This window comes from Pomacea canaliculata, linkage group LG11, assembly GCF_003073045.1.
Source record: "Pomacea canaliculata isolate SZHN2017 linkage group LG11, ASM307304v1, whole genome shotgun sequence".
NCBI classification, from domain to species: Eukaryota; Metazoa; Mollusca; class Gastropoda; order Architaenioglossa; family Ampullariidae; genus Pomacea; species Pomacea canaliculata.
This window is the reverse complement of record NC_037600.1, coordinates 16,765,657-16,791,254: the sequence shown is the minus strand read 5'-3', so window position 1 is coordinate 16,791,254 and position 25,598 is coordinate 16,765,657. Positions and strand designations below refer to the sequence as shown.

The 25,598-nt window shown below is 40.8% G+C and overlaps 1 protein-coding gene across 5 annotated transcripts; it reads right to left on the bottom strand.

The window, feature by feature from the left end:
• Window positions 1-29: 29 nt before the first annotated feature.
• LOC112575898 (galactoside 3(4)-L-fucosyltransferase-like) lies at window positions 30-20,833 on the bottom strand. 5 transcript variants are annotated; one of them, XM_025258036.1, is made up of 6 exons: window positions 20,634-20,833; window positions 4,119-4,489; window positions 3,250-3,562; window positions 2,785-2,891; window positions 2,267-2,642; window positions 30-1,950 (listed from the first exon to the last, which is right to left on the bottom strand). In XM_025258036.1, the coding sequence occupies exons 2-6, from the start codon at window positions 4,466-4,468 to the stop codon at window positions 1,624-1,626; spliced, it is 1,473 nt and encodes a 490-aa protein (XP_025113821.1). In that variant the 5' UTR covers window positions 4,469-4,489; window positions 20,634-20,833; the 3' UTR covers window positions 30-1,623. The 5 variants fall into 5 exon arrangements, with proteins under 5 accessions (XP_025113821.1, XP_025113820.1, XP_025113822.1 ...); XM_025258035.1 differs by lacking the exon at window positions 20,634-20,833 and adding an exon at window positions 16,797-16,828 and having other exon boundaries at window positions 4,119-4,492; XM_025258037.1 differs by lacking the exon at window positions 20,634-20,833 and adding an exon at window positions 16,808-16,828.
• Between the last annotated feature and the right edge of the window lie 4,765 nt (window positions 20,834-25,598).

Below are 25,598 nucleotides of genomic sequence, written 5' to 3'. Positions count from 1 at the left end.
AATGTAACACTTCACAATTCCCACGTTTTGGGAAAAAAAGTTTATTTATTGGATTAAAAATGGCAACTCTAATTACTTGGATTTGTAAATATCTTTTAAAATTTACCATAGTGTAGGATAAACCATTCTAAGAATAGATATAACATATAACAAACAATGCAATAGTATCACCGGTTTCACAGGACTAATATCACAGTGTAGAGGAGGTGCAAGAAGGTGAAGGTAGGAAACATGAAAGGTGTCAGCAGCGAAAGGGTGAATAGCAGCCAACAGGTAATGGCACTTTTTGTGTTCACCTGCCACACAACGAACGCAAGTGAGACATGTATTTATATAAAAAGTTTTGCACTTCTTTTTGGCAACTGAACGTGGATTCGCTTTTGGGACTGTTCATGCTTGTCCACCCATGAGACTGCTTTTAGTAAACATTTTATTCTTTCAAATAAATATTCCTATTACATTTGTTACCTCTATGAAAGTAGTTACTGTATTCATATTATTACAAATGTAGAGGTAATTCTAGGAAAATTAGGACTTACTACTTTTTACTACGGAACTACTTTTTGTACCCAAAGTCCACCGTGCGGTACAAATGCTGATTGCATCACGTGATTACATGTCTGGACTGGGCAGGGAAGGAGGCGATGGCTGCTCATTGTTGCCCGACATACTAGGTCCCGCTTTCTGCAATGTGTCTGTGTGATGCTGTCTTCCTCACGAGCCTTTCCTGGTCCGTCGGTCTCATCGTCCACCCTGACAGGACAGAGCAGTGGGGGACCTAGTCCGTTGATGCGTGACGTCAAGAGACGATGTGGTACGGCATCAGCGGCTCCAGCAATCATACCACGGTTCCCTTCCAGCAATCGTACCACGGTTCCCTGCCAGACACTTGCTGTACCTCCACAGGGGACTCGACATAGTCCTTATATTCCCCTGCCTCGAGGCTACCACACCTTGACGTTCAACTCATTTCAGTTTACTCTTGCCTGAGGCTAGGGATATCTTGGATGTGTTGTTATTAGCTTATGTATGTTGGAGAACACTCATGATGCCATCGGTAACTTTATGTGGCCAAAGTCCAAACAATCAGGCCTACTTTATTTACTCAATTGTTTATTTGGGAGACTATATCCTAATGTCCACGAACAATAAATTATTGTAATCTTTGCTTAGGCTCAGGGGCCTGGTCTCTGTCAGTAACCTTCAAAAGTAGATTGTACCAGTCTTGACTGCCAGCAATCGTTTGTCTTTTATAACAAGAATGTCAATGGAAGTGTGAATGTGTTCTCCTTGCCTTGACTACGTGTAAACTAACTGGTTAGAGAATGGTGCTCCAACATTTAATCTATAGACAATGCAGTTTATCACCTCATCTTTAACAAAAACACATAAATAAATTTATGTGTATATATATGTATGTAAACAATAATTGACTTAAATATCTAGATTTTCTCTTTCTTTGTGAAACAAGTGCAGCTATCAAAGCTAACACACACAATTGTGTCTGTCTCATCAAACAATTTCTTATGAAATGATTTTTAAGACAAAAATAGCGATGGGCAATGAGACAGGAAGATGATTTTTTAAAAAGTTACAAAATTTTTTACAAAATTCTACACATTGTTAGCGTAAGTCTGTAGCCTCATAACACAGCTCTTTCTCAACCCACTTCCGTATGTCCGGAATGGTCTGTCTGTAGGAGTCCAGGTTCCACAGGCGGCGACACATCTCACAGAAAGCTGTGGCCTCGTACTGGTAATGCATGAAGAACACTTGCCCGTCACCATAACGCAACGGGTAGTCCTCGAACAGAACCTCGTACTCGTCCTTGGCCTTCAGAATCTCAAGGTACTCTTCGGGGTGTTTGTCGAGGTGCAGAAGGTAGTCGGCGAGGTCTTTGACTGTTGCAAAGTCCGCCGTGTTGATGAAGATGTTTTGAGGAGCGTGGAACTGCAACCAAGTTAATAGCAAGACAAAGTGTAAGCAGAGGAAGTGGCTATCGTCTGTATAAATCAACAAATACTTAACCCGACACGTCACAAGTAACTGTTATTTATCTTTTTTATTTCTAAGTAAGCCATTATTTACCAGAGAGAATTTCAAGTGATTAAAGTTTAAAGAAGTACAGTTTATTTTCCTCCTTCATCCTGAAGATGCCAAAGTATTTATGTAACATCAGTTCTGACTTTTTATTTATGTTCGTTGTTAAAAATAAGGAGGGAAGAGATGATATGGAGATGAGAAGGAAGAAGAAAGTTCTACTCACGTTGTATTCGTTACTGCCTCGTGCAACCAGCACCGTGTCTAAGTTCAGATAGCGGAAGAATTTCTCGGATATGTAGTCCTTACACAAAGAGCTTTCAAAACCCAGGTAGAACTTGTAGTCCCTGCTGAATGTCTGAAAACAGGCGTCGTCTTGGTCTCGAGGACATCTGTGTGCAGAACTTTCCCCGAAGATGTCGATGGGGATGTACTTCTGCAGCATGGCGGCGAACTCTTTCCGTCTGCTTTGATCTATAACACTGCTGACAGCCCAGGCAGCGAACTTGGTCTTCTTGGCCAGGATGTCCGTGTAGTTCCGCTTGACTGGACGTCTTCGCTTGACCACCAGGCCATGGAGACTGAGAATGTCGGCGTCAAACCTTCAACATGGCCGAGGACAAAGTTTACAGCATCGTTCAAAACCACACTCATCGCTTGTGTGCATGTGTGCGTGCGTGTGTGTGTGTGTGTGTGTGTGTGTGTGTGTGTGTGTGGTGCGTGCGCGTGCGTGTGTGCAATTACCTGTAATGCATGGTCCAGTTAAAGGCCGACTTCCAGGGGTCCAGGCGGAATGTGGAAGAACACACCCAGCTGGACCTCGGGGGTTCAAGGTCGTGAAACACAAAAACCTTGATGGAGAAAAATTCAAATGAGGAATAAGTTAGCTAGAAACAGAAATAAAAGAACTAGTTTCCTGTTTGTTTAGTTAAATATCAAAATTGCAGAATTTAGTTTTATTGTAGAAAACTGCTTTATTTTGTCATCAATATTATAAATGATTGAAGATGAGCCTACTTCTCAATTATTATTGTAGGCTGTTTCTTCAACCCTTTCCTTTGGTCACAAAGATCGAGGAAGACACTGGTAATTTCTGGGAACCTTAATACTAGTATGATGGGAGTTGGGGGGCCTGCATGCTGGTCTTGAGACTGGGTGAAGAGGGAGGAGGGTTTGTGTCGGGTTGTGGTAGTCAAGGGACCTGTTTACCTGATCTGGATGCGATCTTTTTGGTGGTTCTCTTTCTGTCATCAGTTCTCCAGCCCACACGAGAGCTTGGCTCTGCCCTTGAAATGATGTGTTAGAAGTCAGACGACAAGGCATTTCCGGACACACGCGCAGGCGCACAGGTTCCGGAAGATCTGGAATATGGCGGGGCTTTTTCATCCAGGTGATGATTTTCGGTGGCTTATTCACGACATCATCTCTCTTGAGTAGCTCACTGGCATCAAACTCCCACCGAATGGTGTGATCTGGATGAAAGGGACTCTCTGGAATCGGGTTCTTGTAGAAATTCTTAGACCTACATTCAGACAAGTCATTTCGAGTCCAATTAGCGTATCGAAATGTGAAAAAATATGATAAAACAACAACGAACGACAGAACAAATCGTGTCCAAAATTGTCTAACTGCAATTTTGTAACTTGTTAAAAAGTATTTTGAAAATTTTCTAGAAATAGAATTTGTAGAGGGTAATGAAATCCAAAAGCGGCATTACTGGGGAGAGAGAGAGATAGAGAGAGAAAACAAGGTTTTGTGTTTTAAAATAATGGTCCACCAAATTGTCGTTTGTAATCATAATCTTGGTAGAATGTTATAAAGGCCTATCATAAGACAGGACAGACATCTTTACAGTACAACCTGAGTGTCACTAACTTGTGCCACAGGACAGAATACGGTTTTATAGTTTAAAATCTTGCCATGTAGTTCGACAGTGGCTCTGAGTAACCTAAAATATTCTGTACAGTTACTGAAGTATTGCTACCAGTTTCAACAGTCTTTTTCTCTATTTTAAACAAACAAACACTTTTTCGCCATCTCTGTATCTCTCTTTCTCTCTCATTAATTCATTCACTCACAGTTTTGGCCAGTGGTCAGATGTCTGAACTTCTTCATACGTCTTGTTGGTCTCTGCCCCTCGTTGGGACCTATCGAGGGGGACCGTGTACCCGAGGACACCTTGGCTCTTCTGGAATCTCTGCCACACTGGCAGCTCCAGGTTCAAAACAAAAGGCTGGGGTTGGAAATAACGGAGAGAGACATCATTCTGAATGCTCATGTTTATACAGGGATAACTCGAGGAAGGCGTAAATCTTACAACTGTGTCAGGTTTGGGTTCGTTCAAAGATTTCTGGTTGAAAGAGTTCAGTACTAGAATCCATATTAAACACCCACACACAAGAGTGGTCAGGAAATACACGATCTTCATAACTGTTGACTTTCGATAAATCTGAAAATTAGAAAAGAAAACAGCATGAAAAGCTGTTTAGACATAATTTTTACATTAGCAGTTTTCTAAATTCCAGACATCTAAAATATTGGTTTACATCACTTTCTTGATTATTTTATTAAACAAAAATATGTTACTCTAGTGATGGGCAATGACCAGTTTAATAACAATTTCAGACTATAATAAATAATTGGATGTTAGAATGTAGCTGCTAGTACATCTGGCGGGCAAAGATAAACCAGTCAGCAGATGGCGCCACTATGTTGGTGATTCTATGATTTTCTTTCATGCATTTGCACTCGTCCTCTAAGAGCAGATATTTCCATACAATGTAAAATATCAAAGTCATATGGGGCCTGATACCCTAGGAAAGCTCAGGGCTGAACTTCTGGGGAAAACAAACCAAAACCAAACCTGTTAAAGCGGGAAACCACACCCCACCAGACCAAAATATGGTCTGTCACATGAAAATGCATCAGTATCATAAATTTAAAATGACTAGACACCGTGGTCGGTTTATATTCATCCCCTTACAACTGAAGATCGGATTAAAACTTGTGACTACGATTGCTTGAATTGTTTTCGTGTAGTTCCTCCTTATTCTTACCAAGTTATGAGTCCCTCGTGCTTTTTCACTCCCTGTACCCTCCCAGTCATTTATGTTCCACCCTAAATCGGTCTTTTTTTTTTTAGGATGGAGAAGTCCCACCCATACTTGCGGAAGGAAAGAATGGTTTAAAGTAGGGTGGGGAGCTGAGGAGGACACGCGGTGTGGTTATAGTAGTCGTCGGCTTGTCATGCTTCGCTGATTAAGTGCGGCCTGTCAAGTCTTTTCAACTCTCTCTGCCTGAGTGGTACCCATTCCTTTATGACAGTCTTTAGAAGTTTGTATTTTAATAGCAGCTGTGGTTGTCCCCTAGATTCTGACAGGACTATGACTAGTTTTTGAAGAATAGGAACACACCTGACACGGTCACAGACATGAGTTCACGTAGTCGTCTGAACATTGCGCGTTCTTTCTCTTCAAGACAACTATGCCTCTTGGCAGGTCCTAAATAAATTTAATTATATTAATCAAATTTTATGTTACAGGAACTAATACTAGCTGGTTAACCTTGTATCAGCTCACTGTGACATACACAAAAAGCACTAATAAGCATCTCTCTTGTTTTTAAGTACCTGACGGCCATTTAAAGGACCTATTCACTAGAAGTAAACACTTTTAAGGCCTGCTTTTGCAAACAAAATCAACAAACTTATCAGCACATAGGTGACTTAGTCCAATGCTGCGACTGACAGTATGTCTTATTATATATTGGCCTTCAATAAAGATCAAGAATTATCGTCAGGAGTAAACATATGTCATAGTGTGACTTATTTTAAAGATGGTGTAAGAGAGTTTTTGACATGTTTCTGTGCATAGTGACATTTGTAGTCTTCTGAAAAGTCTGTGAAAAATAACAGGACTTATGTCACAAAACATTTATTTCAATTCTAAACAACAAACTACATGGTTTCCTCTTCAAAGTAACCCTCCTTTAGTGTAATTGTATGTTCCATCCTTCTCTGTCATGCTTCTATGCTTGAAGGATTTCTTTGGGATACCCCACATCTCCGCCGGTATGGCGCTCTTAATAGCCTCCACACTTTCAAAAATGGTCTCCCGTGATCATCCCCTGGGGTTTGGGGACAAGAAAATAGTCACGTGGAGCAATAGCAGGTGAATAGGATTCTTGTTCGGTACGGCTTTCCTTTTTTCAGTCAGGAACTGGTTCTTGTTCAGGGCATTGTGTGGAGGGGCATCGTAGTAGTGAAGCAGCTAGGACACACCTGCCTACAACCCACTGAATATTCGGCAGTAACTTGGCAGTGCTCGTGTTATGCATCGGAAACTTTTCAGGTAAGTTTGTTTTTACAATAGCTACAAACCTTCACCCTCAGTTTGTAGACTACCTAACGTGCAATGCAAACAAATGATATTCGATTGTGCAAGCTGCACATGAAAGGCTGGTACAGAAGACAAGGGTTGTGATGTCAGCCCCACTGAGGTCTCTGCACGTGCAGAAAGTAGCCCGAACTATAGAAATGTTTACATCCTTCTTCAGCAGATCTTCGCACCTGATCCTCTTTGCTCCTATAGGTAAGGAACCATTCTACTGTAAGAGGTGCTACAGTACACCATCTTCATGAAGACAGAAACCAAGAAAGGAAAAAACCTAAACTTATACACTAAAGAAAAACAAGCAACTGTTGTAGCTTACCCACCTACTAACAACCTTTCTCTCAACCTCCTTCCAGTGTTTTTTTCGCGATTAAATGAAGACAATCGCCATGAATAGACACATTTCCGCCGAGATTCTATCCAGAAAGACCAATTTTAATTCGAAATAAAGCAGCTCAAACAGTCCTGCCCTCCGTTTCTTCCTTGCGGATGTGATCATGATACACCGGAAATATTTGGGTGATTCATTTTTTTATTTCTTCGATCTTTTCAGCCCAATGAGCTTGCCTTTGATTGAGATATTGCGCTATATAAATTCTCTATTATTATTATTATTGTAGGCGTGCTGGGTGCATGAATGCATGGAGACCTGCAGTTCAACCGATTTTGAGGGCGAGTTGGTACAGAATTTTAAAAACATCCCCGCTGGGTTCTCTCCCTCACTTTCACCACTCCGTCCCCACCCTTACCCTCCGATGACACGACATTGTCAGATCTGAAGATCTTACCCTATTACGGGTAGGCAGGTGTGTCACAGGTGAGAGGCGACGAGCGTTGGTCGGGGCGCGATCTTCACGCTCCCTTAATCAGCTGCAGCAGTGAACCGTAGACGGGAAAGTCGGTTACGCTGTGCTCTATATATATACTTGCTATATAATAGGGAGTTTACACTGCAGGGATCAGCAAGCTTTGTACCTCCTACGAAGCGTTCAGGGTACATTAAGCGCGTCCTTGGCAAAACATAAAAATAAAAACCTTCCTAAGGACATCGGGACTGGATTGACAGACCACCCCCACAACAGACAATGATGTGAGAGAAACTTTACACCGACATACTCCTGTGCAACGTGGACGAGTTGGTTTTTTTTTTTTGCCTGATGTATAGGATGTAATGGCTAGATATTAGTTCCTAATTCAACTAATGTTTGAAGCGACCGAGAATTTAATACATCACCCCAAGAAATGAAGGTTTTTTTTTGGGGGGATATTGCCGTTGTTGGAACCTTTCAATGAGAATTTTGGCAAGTTTCGCTATTTTACACCCAACATCAGCATTGATGAACCAGCAAGTACGGCTACGACAGAATGCTGGAGGTACTTCAGGTGCATTGGCATGACAATAACATTGTAACAGTGTTCACAAAGCCCGTGAGCCACCTCAAGATGTCATGAAGTAAAAGATGATGATGATGATGATGATGATGATGATTATGATCATCATGATCATTTATAACGCGCAGGACCAGAAAAAAGCATGATAAATATGCCTTAATCTCTATCTACAATGCGCTTGTGGACGGTGCTGATAGTCATGACAGACTTGTTTCAAAATACAGTGTTCCTGTTCGCGAAAAGAAATGATACTTGTCCTTGTTTACTCGCTGCGTTGTCATGACAGTAGCAAATGCACAAATGAACAAAATTATCAACGGGCGAAACGCAGTGTCACTGAAGGATTTCAGACGAGCATTTTCCTCAGTTTATTTGAAGATTCAACTATTGAAGGTACGCAGGAAGGCCCAAGGTACCCAGATTACCAACAGGAGCTAACAGGTGCGACAAGGAGGAGTGGGACACATTGACATCCGGGCGACAACCAGCAGCGCTGTCAACATGAAGGATGCAAAGTGCAAGACCAAAACACATTAAGGAAGATGCAATACAACCCTCTTCAGGTCGTGCTTTGAGCCATATCATAATACATAGTGTTATCATTTTTAATATTATTCCCAGGGTTGTCCATGGGACATATTTTTCTATCCCATCCCATCCCATGGGATTCCCATGGTAATAACATTCCCATGGACAACCCTGATAATTTATAATAATTTGTTCCCCTAATGCTTAGTTATAATTACCAGCAATACATGAATATGTTCTCATATCGTGCAAAGGTTCCTTTCCCCAAGTCATCCTAATGTCACATTTAGAGGACAGGCTGTATTTGCAAAACCAAAACTGAAAATAAAATCCACTAAAATTCTTCTTGCTCCGGAGACTCTAAATACCACATTTTTTTACAATGGAGACAAAATTACTGAAAAAAATAATCATCATTTGAGAGATAATAGGTTGAAGAAAAATGTCAAAGAGAGCGGACTAGAGCCGGGTAGACTGAACAGAGGGTGGATGGCAGGCGTGGAGTTTATGGATGAACTCCCTTTAATAAGCCGGATGTAGCTGAATAATTTAGGTTTTCTGAGTGTAGGCCACTTTTACACCTGAACCTTCATAAAGTCCCGTGCTACTGTGTTGTCTAATGCGGTTGAAAGAATGGCGTGAAGATGATGTTCAGATTCTAAAACTCTTTCATTAAAAGCGCTTTTCTGCACAGTTTTGTATATAGATATATCGTTGAACGAAAAAGCCCCTGTCACAGAATTTATTTTTTTCCAAAAAACAAGAAGAAAATAAAATAAAAAATACTGATTTATTAGATTAACAACCACATGCAAGAACGACGACAGTGTGTCCTGTCGACATATGGTCTGCTTTATAAACCAAAAAAAAAAAAAAAAAATTCGGGGTGGTTTTCAAATTGAAAATTCTGATCAAATACGACAAAGAAATGATATTATATAAAATCTAGCCTTTGTTAGATAAATTCAATTACTTAGTTTTGATTCTCATTTCTACAAAGCTTGGAAGAAGGTTCTATTTGAATATAACAGTACAGTTGTAAGACTTAAGTATCTTCAAAACTTCTTGAATTTTCAAATTTATTTGATCATGGATAATGCACAAATTTATAAAAAGTATATATAAAGCAAACAGCAAGACAGTTTTACTCAGTCAACTCCACTGAGTCCATAGCCTTGGACAGTATATTCTATTCTTTGTTTGATGATTACTACTCGAAACTCTGCAACCAAGGCGAAGAATGTACCCTGTATACGTAAACTCACTTTCAATGTCGTCCATGATAGAATTTTCACTCAATTAACGATGAAGTATAAATTAATAAATTTTACAGACACCACGTGAACGCGCAAATTGTTGTTTGGTTGTCAAAAGTTTTCCGAGTTTTCAGGGTTAGGTTATCAAATTATGTCGAGATAAAATATGGAAAAAATGTTTCACGCAAAGAAAATTTTGAGTAGCTAAAAAAAAAAAAGCGGTTCACAGTTAAATTTTCTAAGAATAATTTATTTTATTTATTTTTTTTTTTTTTGTACAAAGCTGGTTACAGGTTTGTAGGTGCGGAGTTGAACCCATATACGTAAAAAACAAAGCCATCAGAAGCAGTTTCTCTAGCTTCTCAAGAGTTTAGTCGTGTCTCTGAACACTGCTGCTGTTTCTAAACATTTTCACTGTAAAATTCACTCAGCCAAGTGTGTGGACGGACAGGAGAAGGAAGAAAAAAATGTTTGGCTTTACCTGCGACTTCCTACGAACATCTACCTGTCAACGATCGCTATAAAGACAAAGATGGAATACTCAGGGACCACAAAACTGTTTCCTGACCTGGTTGCGCTCACCTGCTCAGCTCGACACTGTTGACCGAAAAAAGAAATGAGCGAACAGCCAGGTAACTGTCTACACGGACCAATCAGAAATGCGCACGTGACCAGGTACTAATATTATGTAGTATCCGCCATTTTATTGGCGTTGGATGGCATGGAGGATTATTTTTAATGCAAACCATTTTACTTGTGACAATAAACGTATCCGGTGATTGCTATCACTCTTTGAAGAGCTTTTTTGAAGAGCAGTGGGAAGGGAAACTACTGTTTGTTGCAAAGCCGGTCAAGTAGCCCTGTAACCAGTGTAGTCAGTGATATTCCGCCATGGCCGTTCTTCAATATGTAAATAAATACATTAGGGAACTATTCTCGCATCCAAGTTATGGCTACACTGCAAAGATTGAAAGATCGAAACACTTCGAAATTTTCTAGCTAGGTCTTTAAAAACAAACGAGTTAACAGAGGTTCAAACATTTTTATCAATGAGGATGAAGGTGGTGAGGAGGTAATTAATGTTTATCAGCTTGTTAGGTCACTAGGCAACATCAAAGGAGAGCAATGAAGAAGAAAAACTGTTACAATAGTAGTATAGTAATGAGTAGGGATGGTAATCAGCAGAAGTCAGATTTCTCTAATTATAAAGCAGACGAGATTTTATGTTGTTGTTGTGAGGAAGACTTAAAGTTGTGAAGAAAGTAAAGATTCCTGTTTCGCTTACAGTTGATAGCATTAGGTATGATTACAAGAAACTGTACTCGTGACTATGAACAGAGAGTTAAGATGGCGAGTGAAACAGCCTGTGACATATCTGCCTCTGTCTTCAGAGCTTACTCATGGGTACTCTCTCTCTCTTGAAAGAAAGTGAATTTAAAACTGTTGTTATTTGTACAAAAGAAACAATTAATGTAGCGGAGGATGGAACCGGATTTTTCTTTAGTGATGGGCATACTGCCTTGTTTTTGTTTGTAAACCTGTTCAGTGTTGATATTTTTTTCAGTGTTATTTCTCAAAGGACACTACAAAGTCACTGTCATTATTTCATTCTCTCTCTCTCTCACACACACACACACACAGCCACTCAAATACACACACACACTTAGGGACTACATGGCTTTAGTGCGTTTACTTTCTTGGCCAGAAAGAAAGGTGTGGAGATTCTATCAGACTGACTGCCTCAGGTATGTTCATTGAAGCTTGACTTTAACATCACAACTGTTTGTGTAGGCTTCAGTCCTTCCTTTCATTTTTATTCAAGGCAGCTTACAAGTTGGTAAAGTGGGGAAGGAGGGGGGAGATTGGGAAGGGGGTGGTCGGGGCGGACCTTCTGATGGATGGAGCTACACGCCTGTTCTCTCGTTACTGGTGTGTAGTAGCGCAGTGACACTACTGGGGAGGAAGACTGCACGCCCTGTAGTTTGGTACTAACTGTGGTGACTCGTGCTCTTGAATATTTAACTTTCTTATTTAATTATTGCATTCATTATTATTCTAGTTTGAATGAGAGTTATACTGAAATGCTTACATGTATTAGTTTGATTTATTTGTATTATCTAAGAGTTGATCTATTGGTATACAGTTTGAACAGATAGCTTGTTGTTAGCTGTTGCGGCGCTGGTTATTGGAATGGACACCGGTGTTTACAACTTGTCATTGTTTGTATTATCAGTGTCTCGGGAACTCTTCTCTCGTTCCGCCCGCCCACTGTAATGTACACCTCTTGGAACGGCAAAGTGCTTGAAGGGGGCGGGATATGAAAACAAACCCGGCACTGAAATAAGGGTGGTCTACATCAGACCTGGGCAAGGGGCGGCCCGCGGGCCGCCTCCTGTCACTGACCGGCCCGCCCGCTGGCCCGCCCCCCAGTATATATACTATATATACAGTATTGGGTAAAACTGAGTTAACTATATTAGTCCGGCCCTCTAAAACCATCCCAATTTCTCATGCGGCCCCTTGGGAAAATTAATTGCCCACCCCTGGTCTAGATTCTAGAAATTGCGATACTTCGAGTTTTGGACCAAAGAGCAAAATAAGACCAGAGGACGGTGCTGCACATTTCTTGTCTGCATCAGTGTGCAATGGACATGTCACCTCTCCATAAAGCCTGGTAGCCTACTCACATCTGGTAGGTATGCAAGTGTCCGTGTGTGCATGATGCACACCTACAATTGACAAACAAGCGTACTTTTTATTGAAAAAAGGCATTCTGATGATTAATCAAACACAGAGAGCAATGTATTAATATGTTATAAATAATTTATGAATTCATTCAAACGCTTACTGCCTTTTTTGTAGTATATTTTAATTATTTATTTGATAATGGTGAGTACCCTGATGCCTGGACTGAGGGTACTATCCAAAGTTTGCACAAATAGGGAGATAGATTACAGCCAGGTAGTTATAGGTGTACATCATTGTAACATTTTGAGGAGAGTGCGTTACGAATGTATGCGAGCGCGTGTAAACATCTACATGTAAACTTCGCTCGCCGCACTCTTCCACCTTTTTCCAACAAAAAGGTTCGGCCAACAGTTAACAGTACACATTTAATGGGTTTTTTTTATAAAAAATGGTAATGAAATAAGAAAGAAAACACTAAACTGTTCCATTGCCTACTGTCTACTGATGATTTAGCTCGACCTCTTATGAGGATGAACGTTGGCGTCCGTATCGCGCTTTACTTCGGAGGTCTTACTCCTCAAGCTGCTCTTCTCTCTGTCTGTCCATGGCAAGGTTAGTTTGCCTAACTTAACTTTCTCCTCTACCTCTTTTGACCAATCAGGCCATTGGCAACGAGGTAACTAGGACAACTGCTGAGCGATTCTGCGTGGGGTCCATGCCGACCAATCATAATCTCTGTCCCGTGTAGTCGGTCCATGCCGACCAATCATAATCTCTGTACCGTGTAGTCGGCATGGCTCCCACCTGAATGGGCCGCAGTCGCCGTAGTTACGCCTATGACAACTTTCCCTACGTCAAAACACATCGAATGACGTGAAATAATCCACGTGGGGATTGCGTCAGCATTCGCGTGACTGCTCTCCCCTGGTACCACAGACAACAAACAATTAGAACACAAAAAAAAAAAAAAAATAAAAAAATAATAACATTCGCTTTGAATCGCGAATCGTTACAGTAATTAGTGGGAAATTATACATTTACATTTCACAATGAAGTACCCCCTCTACAACCTTCTAAATATTTTTTTCTGCGTGCTTTCAGTGGCTGCGAATCAGTCTGTCTTCTTATGGTGCAAACACACGGCAGACTCGGAGAGAAGTTCTTGTATTGACTGCAAGAAATAATCTGCCTCCTTTTTACTTTTTTCGACTACACCTGCAGGTCTTCAAACTCAGATTTAAATTTATTTAAAAAACAGCCATCAAAAGATTTAATGTAGCTTGACTCTGATTTTTTTTTTTCTTGAGACAAAGGGCGCGAGTGTGCATGTGTATATATATACATACACATATGTGTGTGCTGTAATAATAATAAAAGTAAGTTATATATCACCATATCCCTTACAAACACTCTCACAGAGACAGACACATATCACGCAACATAAAATGCAAAATTTCTATCTATGTAAGTACTCAGGCAATCGCAAATTTCAGTAAATCTATGCTTTTTTCATATAATAATAATCAGGCCCGTTCTTAGCCCCCGCGGGGCCCGAGGCAAAGGGCATGTGCGGGGCCCTCACGCCACGGCTGACTACACTTCCATATGCCTAGTTACCATATCAATCAAAAGCGCGGGGCCCTAGGCAGATGCCTAGTCCGCCTGCCCCTAAGCACGGCCCTGATGATGATGATGATAATAATAATAATAATAATAATAATAATAATAATAATAATAATAATAATAATAATAATAATAATAATAATAATAATAATAATAATAATAATAATAATAATAATTACTTTGAGGGAAAAGCAAGGAACATTTATTACTGGATAGACAGAACATTTATTACGGGATAGACAGGACACATACGAGCAAACAACGGGATAGACACTGTGTTTCATCGACTGCCCGCGGCCCTTTTGGACAATTTTGGCTTCTTAAAGCTAGTTTGGGTTTGTGAGTTTTTGGGCTTGTGCAAACATGCCTGTGCAAGGAGGAGGATACGTGAATGGGTAGGCGTGCTGGGTGCATGAATGCATGGAGACCTGCAGTTCAACTGATTGTGAGGGCGAGTTTTTACAGAATTGAAAACATTCCCGCTGGGTTCTCTCCCTCATCATCAATCCGTCCTCAACCTTAACCTCCGATGACGCGGCATTATCAAAAGATTAAAGAGATTTCCATGTTACAGGTTAGGCAGGTCTGTCACAGGTGAGAGGCGACGAGCGTTGATCGGGGTGCGATCTTCACGCTCCTTTGTCAGTCGCAGCAGTGAGCCGTAGACTGGAAAGTTGGGGGCATGATATGAGCTATATACTTTGTTATGAAAAAAAATTATACTGCAGGCATCAAAAAGCTCTACACCTCCTCAGAAGCGTTCAAGGTACATTAAGAAAAATACAACCTTCCCGAGGACAAAGGGACTGGATTGACAGACAGCTGCCACAACAGACAATAATGTGAGATAAACTTTATGCCGACATGCTCCTGTGCAACTTGGACGAGTTCTTTTTGCCAGATGCATAGGATGTAATGGCTAGAGACCAATTCCTTATTCCACTAATGTTTGAAGCGACTAGAATTTCACACATCACCTCAAGAACTGAAGGTTTTTTGTGGATTTGAATACCATAAGGTACCGTCAGAAGCAGACTATTGGGACGATGTAGTAGATCCTCTTGTACCTATTGTCAAGAATACTATGTATAGAAACCGATTTCAGAAATCTAAGAGTAATATTCATTTCACTGACAATTCCACTACAGACAGCAATAAAGAGAGTGATCATCTAAGATGAAGCCGAGAGTCACGACAGACCTGCTTCAAAATACAGTATTTCTGTTCTTGGAAAGAAGTGATACTTCTCCTTGTTTACTCGATGCGTTGTCATGGCAGTAGCAAATGCACAAATGAACAAAATTATCAACGGGCGAAACGCAGTGTCACTGAAGGATTTTCCTCAGTTTATTTGAAGATTCAACTATTGAAGGTACACAGGAAGGCCCAAGGTACCCAGATTACCAACAGGAGCTAACAGGTGCGACAAGACGGAGTGGGACATATTGACACCCGGGCGACAACCAGCAGCGCTGTCAACATAAAGGATGCAAAGGCAAGACCAAAACACATTAAGGAAGATGCAATACAACCCTCTTCAGTTCATGCTTTGAGCCATATCATAATACATGGTGTTATCAGTTTTAATATTATTCCCCTAATGCTTTGTTATAATTACCAGCAATACATGAGTATATTCTCATATCGTGCAAAGGTTCTTTTCCCCCAAGTCATCCTAATGTCATATTTAGAGGACAGGCTGTGTTTGCAAAAGCAAAACTAAAAAAAAATCCACTAAAATTCTTCTTGCTCCGGAGACTCTAAATAACATATATTTTAAACAATGGAAACAAACTTACTGAAAAAATAATAATAATTTGAGAGATAATAGGTTGAAGAAAAATGTCAGAGAGCGGACTAGAGCCGGGTAGACTGAACAGAGGGTGGATGATGTTCAGATTCTAAAACTCTTTCATTAAAAGCGCTTTTCTGCATAGTTTTGTATATACATGTAGATATGTCTTTGAACAAATAAGTCCCTGTCACAGAATATCATTGTTTCCAAAACCAAGAAGAAAATAAAATAAAAGTATTGCTTTATTAGATTAACAACCACATGCAATGACGACGACAGTGTGTCCTGTCGACATGTGGTCTGCTTTCAAAAAAAAATAAAAAAAAATTCTGGGTGGTCTTCAAATTGAAAATTCTGATCAAATACGACAAAGAAATGATATCGTATAAAATCGACCTCTTGTTAGATAAATTCAATTACCTTGTCTTGATTCTCATTTCTACAAAGCTAGGAAGGTTATATTTGAATATAACAGCATAGATATAAGACATAAATATCTTTAAAACTTCTTGAATTTTCAAACTTAATTGATTAGGGATAATGCACAAATTTATAAAAAGTATGTATAAAGCAAACAGCAAGATAGTTTTACTCAATCAACTCCACTGAGTCCATAGTCTTGGACAGTATATTCTATTCTTTGTTTGATGATTACTACTCGAAACTCTAAAACGGAGGGAAAAAATTGAAAAAATGTTTCACGCAAAGAAAATTTTGAGTAGCTAAGAAAAAACGGTTCACATATAATTTTCTAAGAATAATTTATTTATTTATTTATTTTTTTAACATAACAGGCTACATGTTTGTACGTGTGGAGAGGAACCTTATAGGTAAAACACAAAGCCATTAGGAGCTGTTAGGTTTCTCTAGCTTCTCAAGAGCTTAGTCTGGTCTCTGAACACTGCTGCTATTTGTAAACATTTTCACTGTAAAATTCACACAGCTACAGTGTGTGAACAGACATGTGAACAAAGAAAAAATGTTTGGCTTTACCTGCGATTTTCCACGAACATCTACCTGTCAACGATCGCCATTAAGACAAAGATGGAATACTCAGGGTCCACAAAACTGTTTCCTGATCCGGTTGTTCTCACCTGCTCAGCTCGGCACTATTGACCGAAAAAAGAAATGAGCGAGCAGCCAGGTAACTGTCTACACGGACCAATCAGAAATGCGCATGTGACCGGGTGCTAATATTATGTAATATCCGTCATTGTATTGGCGATTATTTTTAATGCAAAACATTTTATTTATGACAATAAATGTATATACGGTGATTGCTGTCACGATTCCAAGAGCTTTTGTGAAAAGGAGTGGGAAAGAGGAGGCTAACTACTGTTTGTTGTAAAGCTAGTCAAGTAGCCCTGTAACCAGTGTAACAGTGATATTCCGCCATCGCCGTTCTTCAATATGTAAATAAATACATTCGGGAACCAGTCTCGCATCCAAATTATGGCTAACTGGCAAAGTTTGAAAGATCTTTAAAGAGAAATAGTAACACTTCGAAGTTTTCTGGTTATCTCTTTAAAAACAAACGAAGCAACAGAGGTTGAAACATTTTTATCAATGCGGATGAAGGGATGAGGAGGTAATTAATGTTTATCAGTTTGTTAGGTCACTAGGCAACATCAAAGGAGAGCAATGAAGAAGAAAAACTGTTACAACATGAGTAGTATAGTAATGAGTAGGGATGGTAATCAGAATAAGTCAGATTTCTCTAGTTATAAAGCAGACGAGATGTTATGTTGTTGTTGTGAGGAAGACTTAAAGTTGTGAAGAAAGTAAAGATTCCTGTTTCGCTTACATTTGATAGCATTAGGTATGATTACAAGAAACTGTACTCGTGACTATGAACAGAAGAGAGTTAAGATGGCGAGTGAAACAGCCTGTGTGGAGATTCTATCAGACTGACTGCCTCAGGTATGTTCACTGAAGCTTGACTTTAACATCACAACTGTTTGTGTAGTCTTCATTCCTTCCTTTCAATTTTTTTTTTATTCAAGGCAGCTTACAAGTTGGTAAAGTGGGGAAGGAGGGGGAGATTGGGAAGAGGTTGGTCGGGGTTTATAATGGATGGAGCTACACGCCTGTTCTGTCGTTACTGGTGTGTAGTAGAGCAGTGACACTACTGGGGAGGAAGACTGACGCCCTGTAGTTTGGTACTAACTGTGGTGACTCGTGCTCTTGAATATTTAACTTTCTTATTTAATTATTACATTCATTATTATTCTAGTTTCAATGCGAGTTATACTGATATGCTTATTAGTTTTATTTGTATTATCTAAGAGTTGATCTATTGGTATACAGTTTGAACAGATAGCTTGTTGTTATGTTGTTGCGGCGCTGGTTCTTGGAATGGACACCGGTGTTTACAACTTGTCATTGTTTGTATTATCAGTGTCTCGGGGTCTCTTCTCTCGTACCGCCCACCTGTAAGGTACGTACACCTCTTGCAACGGCAAAGTGCTTGAAGGGGGCGGGGTATGAAAGCCCGACACTGAAATCAGGGTGGTCTAGTATACTCTAGATGCTAGAAATTGCGATACTTCGAGTTTTGAGATTATTGGGAAATATCTAAATAACAGGAAATATACCTGTTGGTTAGGTATTCATATTTATGGGAATAATATAGAGGCAAGTAATACAGAATTATAAAGCTTTCAATTCTGTTTACCGTGTCAAACTGGACGATGCTTTAAGTAAGAATATTATTTCACAAAAAATTAAATTTATTGAAAAGTATATGCAAAGTTGTCAAAGCTCAAGTTAGAGTTAATGGTAACTTGAAAGATGGGTTTGAATGTCCTCGTGGTTTGAAACAAGGTGATTTCTTCATCAGCATCCTTTGCACTTTTTATTAACGAACTATGATGCAGAGGTTGTTATGGTATCCAGCTATCAGCAGACTTGATAAAACTATGTGTCCTCCTTCTTTCTAATGACATAGCACGATTTTTAAATGCTGATGTTGGTCTTCAAAATCAGCTAAATATACTATGTAAAACTTGAAGGCGCCTCATTCTTCAGTCTCGCTCCCACAATACATTAAACCATGCAAGCGAGGTACACAAAGGACCTTACCTGGAGAGGTTGTAAAAAAAAACCTTACAAAAGATCTCAGGTGGAGCTGTGTCGTTGATTAGCACAGTTTCGATGTGGAAAATGCAAACATACAGATAGTTAAATATCTCCTCCTGTATCAGTGAGCTGTGTAATTTAAATTACTTGAATTATTTTTCTTCATCAGAACTACTGTGGCAGTTAATGTGTTTTCTACATGCTCAGAATCAAATTCGTCGTATATTGTCCAAGTCGCCGGCGGCTGTGGCGAACACCTGTTGTAGTGCAATTTAATTTTGACATTTTCATTCCACTTTAAAACAGCGAGACCCATGCGCATGTCCTAGTGCCTTGTGTTTTCAATGTACGCACGATAGGAAAAAAAAAATAAGGTAAACACCATTAAAACTGTCAACATTCCTAACTGACACGTTAGTACTCTCATAATTCTTTCGCAGCCCACTGCCTCGTGCACTGGGTTCACACTCCATTCCGGGTGGTGTGTTGAAGGATTCTGATTTTATGGGTCGACAGTCTTAGAATAACACAAGCACCGTCGGTGTGACATGAATGTTGTTGTCACGCCCATTGCATCTGCCATCACATTGACTCGTCTGGCAGGGTATTCAATTCTAATTGAAGTCCATCTGCCATCACACTGACTCGTCTAGCAATGTAGTCGATTCTACTTGAAGTGCATCTGCCATCACACTAACTCGTCTGGCAGAGTAGTCGATTCTACTTCAAGTGCAGCTGCTACAGACTGTAACTTCATAAAGGCAGCGACTGCAGAAAACCGGGGCTTACTCAAAAATAATCGCATGAAAGTCTCCTATTAACAAATTTAGACGATTTCTTGTATTGAACAGGTGGAATCCCTGATGTCATGTACACAAAATATATTCTGTCTTTCACCAAATAGTTGTCGCCTCGCTGGGACACGCAAGCCACTCGATAACTCATTGCTCTTGTTAATGTTAATATTCCACTGCATTGTCATTGTAATGACATTTTTTAATATATATATATATATTGAAAACAGAGCACACCTCCCATTTAAATTGCCCATTGGGACAAATAAAGTTGGTTATTATTATTATTATTAACATGACCGTCGGAACAGCCAAAAATGATCATCAGCACATGTCCATCCTCTTTTTGAAATCGTCACACTGATATTAGAGTGCATGAAATTAATCCACGATGTGTTTCATCCCGCCATGCTCGCCAACAAACAAACATGGAATTGCTGGTAATTTTTTTTTCTTTTTTCTTGGATTGATACATTATCAGTTCCACTATCTGGACCGCAGGAAAAGAGACTTTCGCTGGTCAAAAATGATCTAGAAGAAAAGAACTGGGCTTATACCCTGATTTTTGTTTTGTCCAAGTTCAAACTTATCACTAAATGCTTTTTTCGCTTCTTGATCTTTGAAAGCGTATGTCTACACAAATATTCAAAAGTTTTTAACCAGGCGTAAGACAGACGTTCCCAAAAATCAAGGTCCATGAAACAAATTATACATGTGATGCTGGAAATTGAAGACTTTGAGGGAATATATATCTGGAGCAAAAAAAAAAAAAAAACAAAAAAAAAAAAACAAACAAAAAACTGATACTGCAGAAGGTGAATGAGCAGTGTGTCCCAGGGGTGAACTGACTGACATCCATCTATTTGCGTCGTCCATAAAATGAGAGCATTGTACCCGAGACCGGATGTAGTATCGTTTGTCGGTCACAAGTTGAAATGAGCTAAAAATGTTGACTTTTATCATCCCCGCTTTAAATAAAGAAATAGGGAACAAAGGATCAAGGGAAACTAGAGCAAATAACATTTCAAAACTGTATTTTTTTACTTACTTTTATAAAGTAAATCCGCGCACCAAAGATGACTATCCTTGTATTTGAAAAGCAGAATGTTTAATGGTCAACAAGCCACAACATCACTGTCGACACAGTGCACGGAGACAAAAGTTAATATACCTGAACTACCTCTGAACACGAAGGTTTAAGTTCTCAGTTGACCTTCCATAAAATGCCGGCAGCTGGTCGGGGCTGGCTCTGTCCTTAAGGCGAACGAGACAGTCCCCTAGGGCGTGGTGTCGTGGAGGCGTGCTGAGGAGGGCGGAGATGATTGGGTGGGGAAGAAGATGGTTGGGGTGGATAGGACCATAATTATGCTAGTCTTACTTTTCTCTCTTCTATCCTAAGTTGGAAAAGTTCCGTACTCGTGCATAGAAAACACTCCAGCTGAGCTCAGGGACAACAGCACTGACCTCGTGCTCAATATTTTGAACTTTGAACCCGAGGGAACTTAGCTAATGCCACAATCTTAGTTAATAAGAGTATTAAAGCTTTTAACAAACAAATCAAGTAAAGTTAGCTAACTAATATATCTATTTTCTTGTTAAATTTCAGATAAATTTATTTATTTATTCAGTCCCTGTGTCGTTAGGGCTGTGTACAGCGGGGACACTACTGGGGATGGAGACTTGACCTGTAGTTTAGTACTTACGGCTGTGACTCATGGCCAATATTTTTGAATTTCTTAATTATTAAATTTATTGTTCTGTGTTCAACGAGTGTATCACGCTTAATTTAGTTCTCAAATTGTAATGCTTGTTTTTTTATTTTTTTATTTTTATTATCTGAGAGTTTGTTTGCATACAGTGTGAAAGGATAGCTTGTTGTTTTGCTCTACTGACAGAATATTTGAAATTTGAGATAATGTGTATTAAGACCTATAGTGTATATACTTCTGTAGTTTTCAACAAACTCTATCAGGCCGGGTACTGAGCAGCGCTGACTATTGGAATGTCTGTGGGCAGCACCTGACTCCGGTGGTTTACAACTTTACGACTTCGTATTTTTGGTGTTGTTTAGAATTTCCCTCTTACCGCCACACCTCCCTGTCAGGCACACAGTCGGGATGGGAACATGGGTTAGGGAGAAGGGATAGAATGTTCGGTGGTGTAGGTGGTAGATGTGATAGCTGGAGTTTTACTCCAAACAACAAAATATGACCAGAGCAGGGTGCTGCGGATTTCTTGTCTGCATCAGTGTCGTCACTCCATAAAGCCGTTTACACGAGAGTTTGAAATATCCAACTGATAAGCTGGCATGTGGTAAGTTTAATTGGGAAATAACAATCGCCCAAACTAGTGTCAAGGGAGGCTTGTTTACAAGCCTGAGGCTTCCTAGACAACAAAGGGGTTGTATGTGTCAGGTGTTGTACGGGGTATAAGGAGGAGACAGCTTGCAGGTTACTGGGTTTACCAGCCAGCTGGCAGAGGCGTCAACGGCCATTTGGAGGTCGTGAAACCTCAGAGGTCCCACACCTGTCTGCCACATTGAAGGGGAATGGAGGTTAGTCACCAGTTCACCACGACACTTATAGGTGGGGGCAAGGAGTCAGTAGGAAGTGGTCTCTCTCTCTCATCGACCCTGGATAATTGATGATTGGATGATGAGGGAGTGACCAATGGCATCCCTCGTTGTATGTATCGTTGCAAAGGTGCAAAGTGAAGTAGGGGAACGAGGACTTTTCGGCACAACCTCCGAGTTGATGGAGCAACCGGTCAACAGCCGAAGAGCATCTCTAAGGCCGACTTCACTTGTACCTCGAGACCGGGTCCTAAACCAAGAGGGCGAGACTCGGGAGGATCGACCTTTGGTTTTAGAGAACTTGAGCAATTGTTCGTCTGTTAGATTGGAAAGAGAGAAGTGAACGACTGAAAGTACGAGGAGCCAGGTGGAAAGGGCAGCAATAAATATGTCACATTAAATAACAAGTCGAATCAGATTAGCAGGACTGGAGACAGACGGGCAGGAAAAGGTATTTTTAACTTGAATCTTTAACCACAGAATGCTGTAAAATCTCACTTTACCGAGCCGCTGCAGACATTACTAAGCCTCGCCCTCCGAGGGCTGTTATTGGATTGTAAAAACATTATCGTGTTTCGGGGTAGGAGCTTTGTCACAGTTGAGCGGCTTTTAGTCACAATGCTGATGATTTGTCTCAGTCACACTGTCAACTGTAGACTAAAAAGTGTGTGAGCCTATGCTGACCCCAACTCTGAAAGGTCATGAAAACTAAAGCGCTTGAAGAAAAGGAAAGAACAGCTGAGTAGACTAAACAAGGGGGGCGGGGAGAAGGGGTGTGGAGTTTGTTTCGCAAACAAATCCCTCTTAACCTGAACCTTCCTGAAGTCCAATGGTACTGTGTCTGTTGTCTAATCTGATCGTTCAGGGATTAACCCTTTAGTTCATTACATCAGTGACATCTACAGGAAAGAACATTATCAATGTGTCCTGTTGACAAATCATTTTTTTAACCTTAATTCTACGGTTTTTAAATTGAAAATTTCCGGTCCATATGACAACGAAATGAATGCATACATATCAAAACGAGCTTTAGTCATATAAAATAAGTAATATGCTGAGTTGTTATATACAAATGTCATCGTTCTCAGTTGATTCAATACATTTCTCATGTTTGTGTTCGTGGGCATTGGCGGACAGAAGAGAGAAGTTTTGCCTGGACGATCGACGAAAGAATCAACCCCTCCCATCTGTCCTGTTGTCTAAGGTCCAGTCGAGTCGTGGCAAGACTGATGAGCTTGAGGTGTGGGTACACAACTTTCCACTGCAAACGGTTACTTGTCACATGTCCCACTACTCAGGGTCAGACCACATTTGACCTCTTTAAACGAACTATGCCACGTGGTTACATAGTTTCTCAAGCTTCTCAAAACCTTCGTTTTGTATCCGAACACTGTTGCTGCTAATAATTGTTTTTATTGTCTTTTAATAAATCCACAATTTACAAAAAAAGTTAAAGAAGAAAGAATAATTCGCTTTACCTGCGATTCCCCCCCCCAAAAAAAAAAAAAAAAAAATCAGTGATTGCTGTTTAAAGCATTTGTTTTAAAATTCAGGATTTTAATATCATTCTTGCAGTACACCTCGGCCCCCAAACTGTTTTTCTACCTGGTTGTTATTGTTCCCTCCTGCAATGCTCACATTAGTGTGGGTGAGGCACGAAAATATTAAGTGCGTGCTAGCTGGACCCCCCCCTGTGGGACCCCGGGGTATGCTTGCCTAGCAAGCATTGCAAGAATAGGGTCCCTGCCATCCAGCCAGGCATGTCGTAAGAGGCGACTAAGGTGGACACCTCACCTAGAGGTAAAATAGGTTGTGGTAGGGCTAACAACCCCACCATGTAAAAAAAATCCTGTTACAGAAACTAAAACCAGAGAACTCGTCACAGATGGCGAAGGTAATGAAGCACACCAGGAGACTGGACTAATGACGGACGACAGCCAAACCCGAAAGGGAGCTGGCGCCCCGACAGCGGATTTACTGAAGCCGAGGCAGAAGTTGAGGGTGGGGTGCTGGAACATCCAGACCTTGTACCAGACTGGCAGGATGCTCCAATTAGTCAAGGAGTTTGACAACTACAACTTGGACATCCTGGGAGTCAGTGAGGTCAGATGGACCGGCACGGGAAAGAGGAGACTAGCGTCAGGACATACCATCTTGTTCTCAGGAAGATCAGACGCTCAGCACTCTGAAGGAGTAGCTCTACTCCTCAACAAGAAAACGGAAAAGGCACTGCTGGAATGGAAGCCTTATGGACCCAGGCTTTTGAGAGCAAGATTCCATTCCAAGTACACCAAGCTGACAGTGCTAGCCTGCTATGCACCAACAAATGACTCTGAGGCAGAAGACAAGGATGCTTTTTACGATCAGCTCCAGGCAGCCTCAGAAAGCGTTCCAGCCCACGACATGTTGCTCATTATCGGCGATCTCAATGCCAAGGTGGGAAGTGACAACACCTGCAGGGAGCATGTCATGGGCAAACATGGAATCGGAAGCATCAATGACAACGGAGAGAGACTGGCAGACTTTTGTGAAGAAAACAACCTACTGATTGGAGGCACACTCTTCCCACACAAAGACATCCACAAGGCAACATGGACATCACCAGATGGGATCACAAAGAACCAGATAGACCATGTCATCATCAACCGAAAATGGAGGAGCTCACTTCAAGATGTTAGAGCCTACAGAGGAGCAGACATTGCCAGTGACCACACTCTTGTGATAGCCACAGTTTCTCTGAAGCTGCGTCGATCACGAGGAGAACAGGCACGTCAGCAGAGAGTGGACTCCGGCAAACTAAAAAATCCAGCCACCGAAAGGGCCTTTGCTATGGAAGTAAAGAACAGGTTCCAGGCACTAGGAGACCAACAAGAGATGACCTTAGACGACTTCAATCGAGTCTTACAGGAATCAGGAGAGAAAATACTGGGCTTCCAACGGAAAAGAAAGAACAGTGGATCAGAGAAGAGACATGGAAGAAGATAGAAGAGAGAAAGTCAGCCAAACAAAGAATCAACAGCACCAGATCTGAACGCCTGAAGGAACAACACAGACAAAGATATGCAAAACTGAACAAAGAGGTAAAGAGGATGACAAGAACCGACAAAAGATATCACATAGAGAAACTGGCAGATGAAGCAGAAAATGCAGCAAGTAAAAATGACCTGAAGACACTGTACAAGATAAACAAACAGCTAAACAACGGGTTTAAGAACAGTGATGTGCCAGTGAAAGACGTGAACGGTAATGTCGTCGAGGGAGAGGCAGGAAAACTACAGCGCTGGAGGGAGCATTTTGAGTCAGTTCTGAACAGACCAGATCCCCCTCAGCTTGCAGACATCCAGCCAGCAGCTATAGACCTTGACATCTGCACAGACCCACCAAGCCTGGAAGAAGTGACAGCAGCAGTCAAGACAATGAAGAGCGGCAAAGCACCAGGGG

What these genes read in the sequence shown, in the direction of transcription:
- LOC112575898 (XM_025258036.1), bottom strand. Translation starts at nt 4,468, where the DNA reads ATGAAGATCGTGTATTTCCTGACCACTCTTGTGTGTGGGTGTTTAATA. An exon ending in AACTGGACCATGCATTACAG is followed by an intron (nt 2,643 to 2,784) that starts GTAATTGCACAC and finishes GCCATGTTGAAG; the next exon opens with GTTTGACGCCGACATTCTCA. An exon ending in GAGGCAGTAACGAATACAAC is followed by an intron (nt 1,951 to 2,266) that starts GTGAGTAGAACT and finishes ACTTGGTTGCAG; the next exon opens with TTCCACGCTCCTCAAAACAT.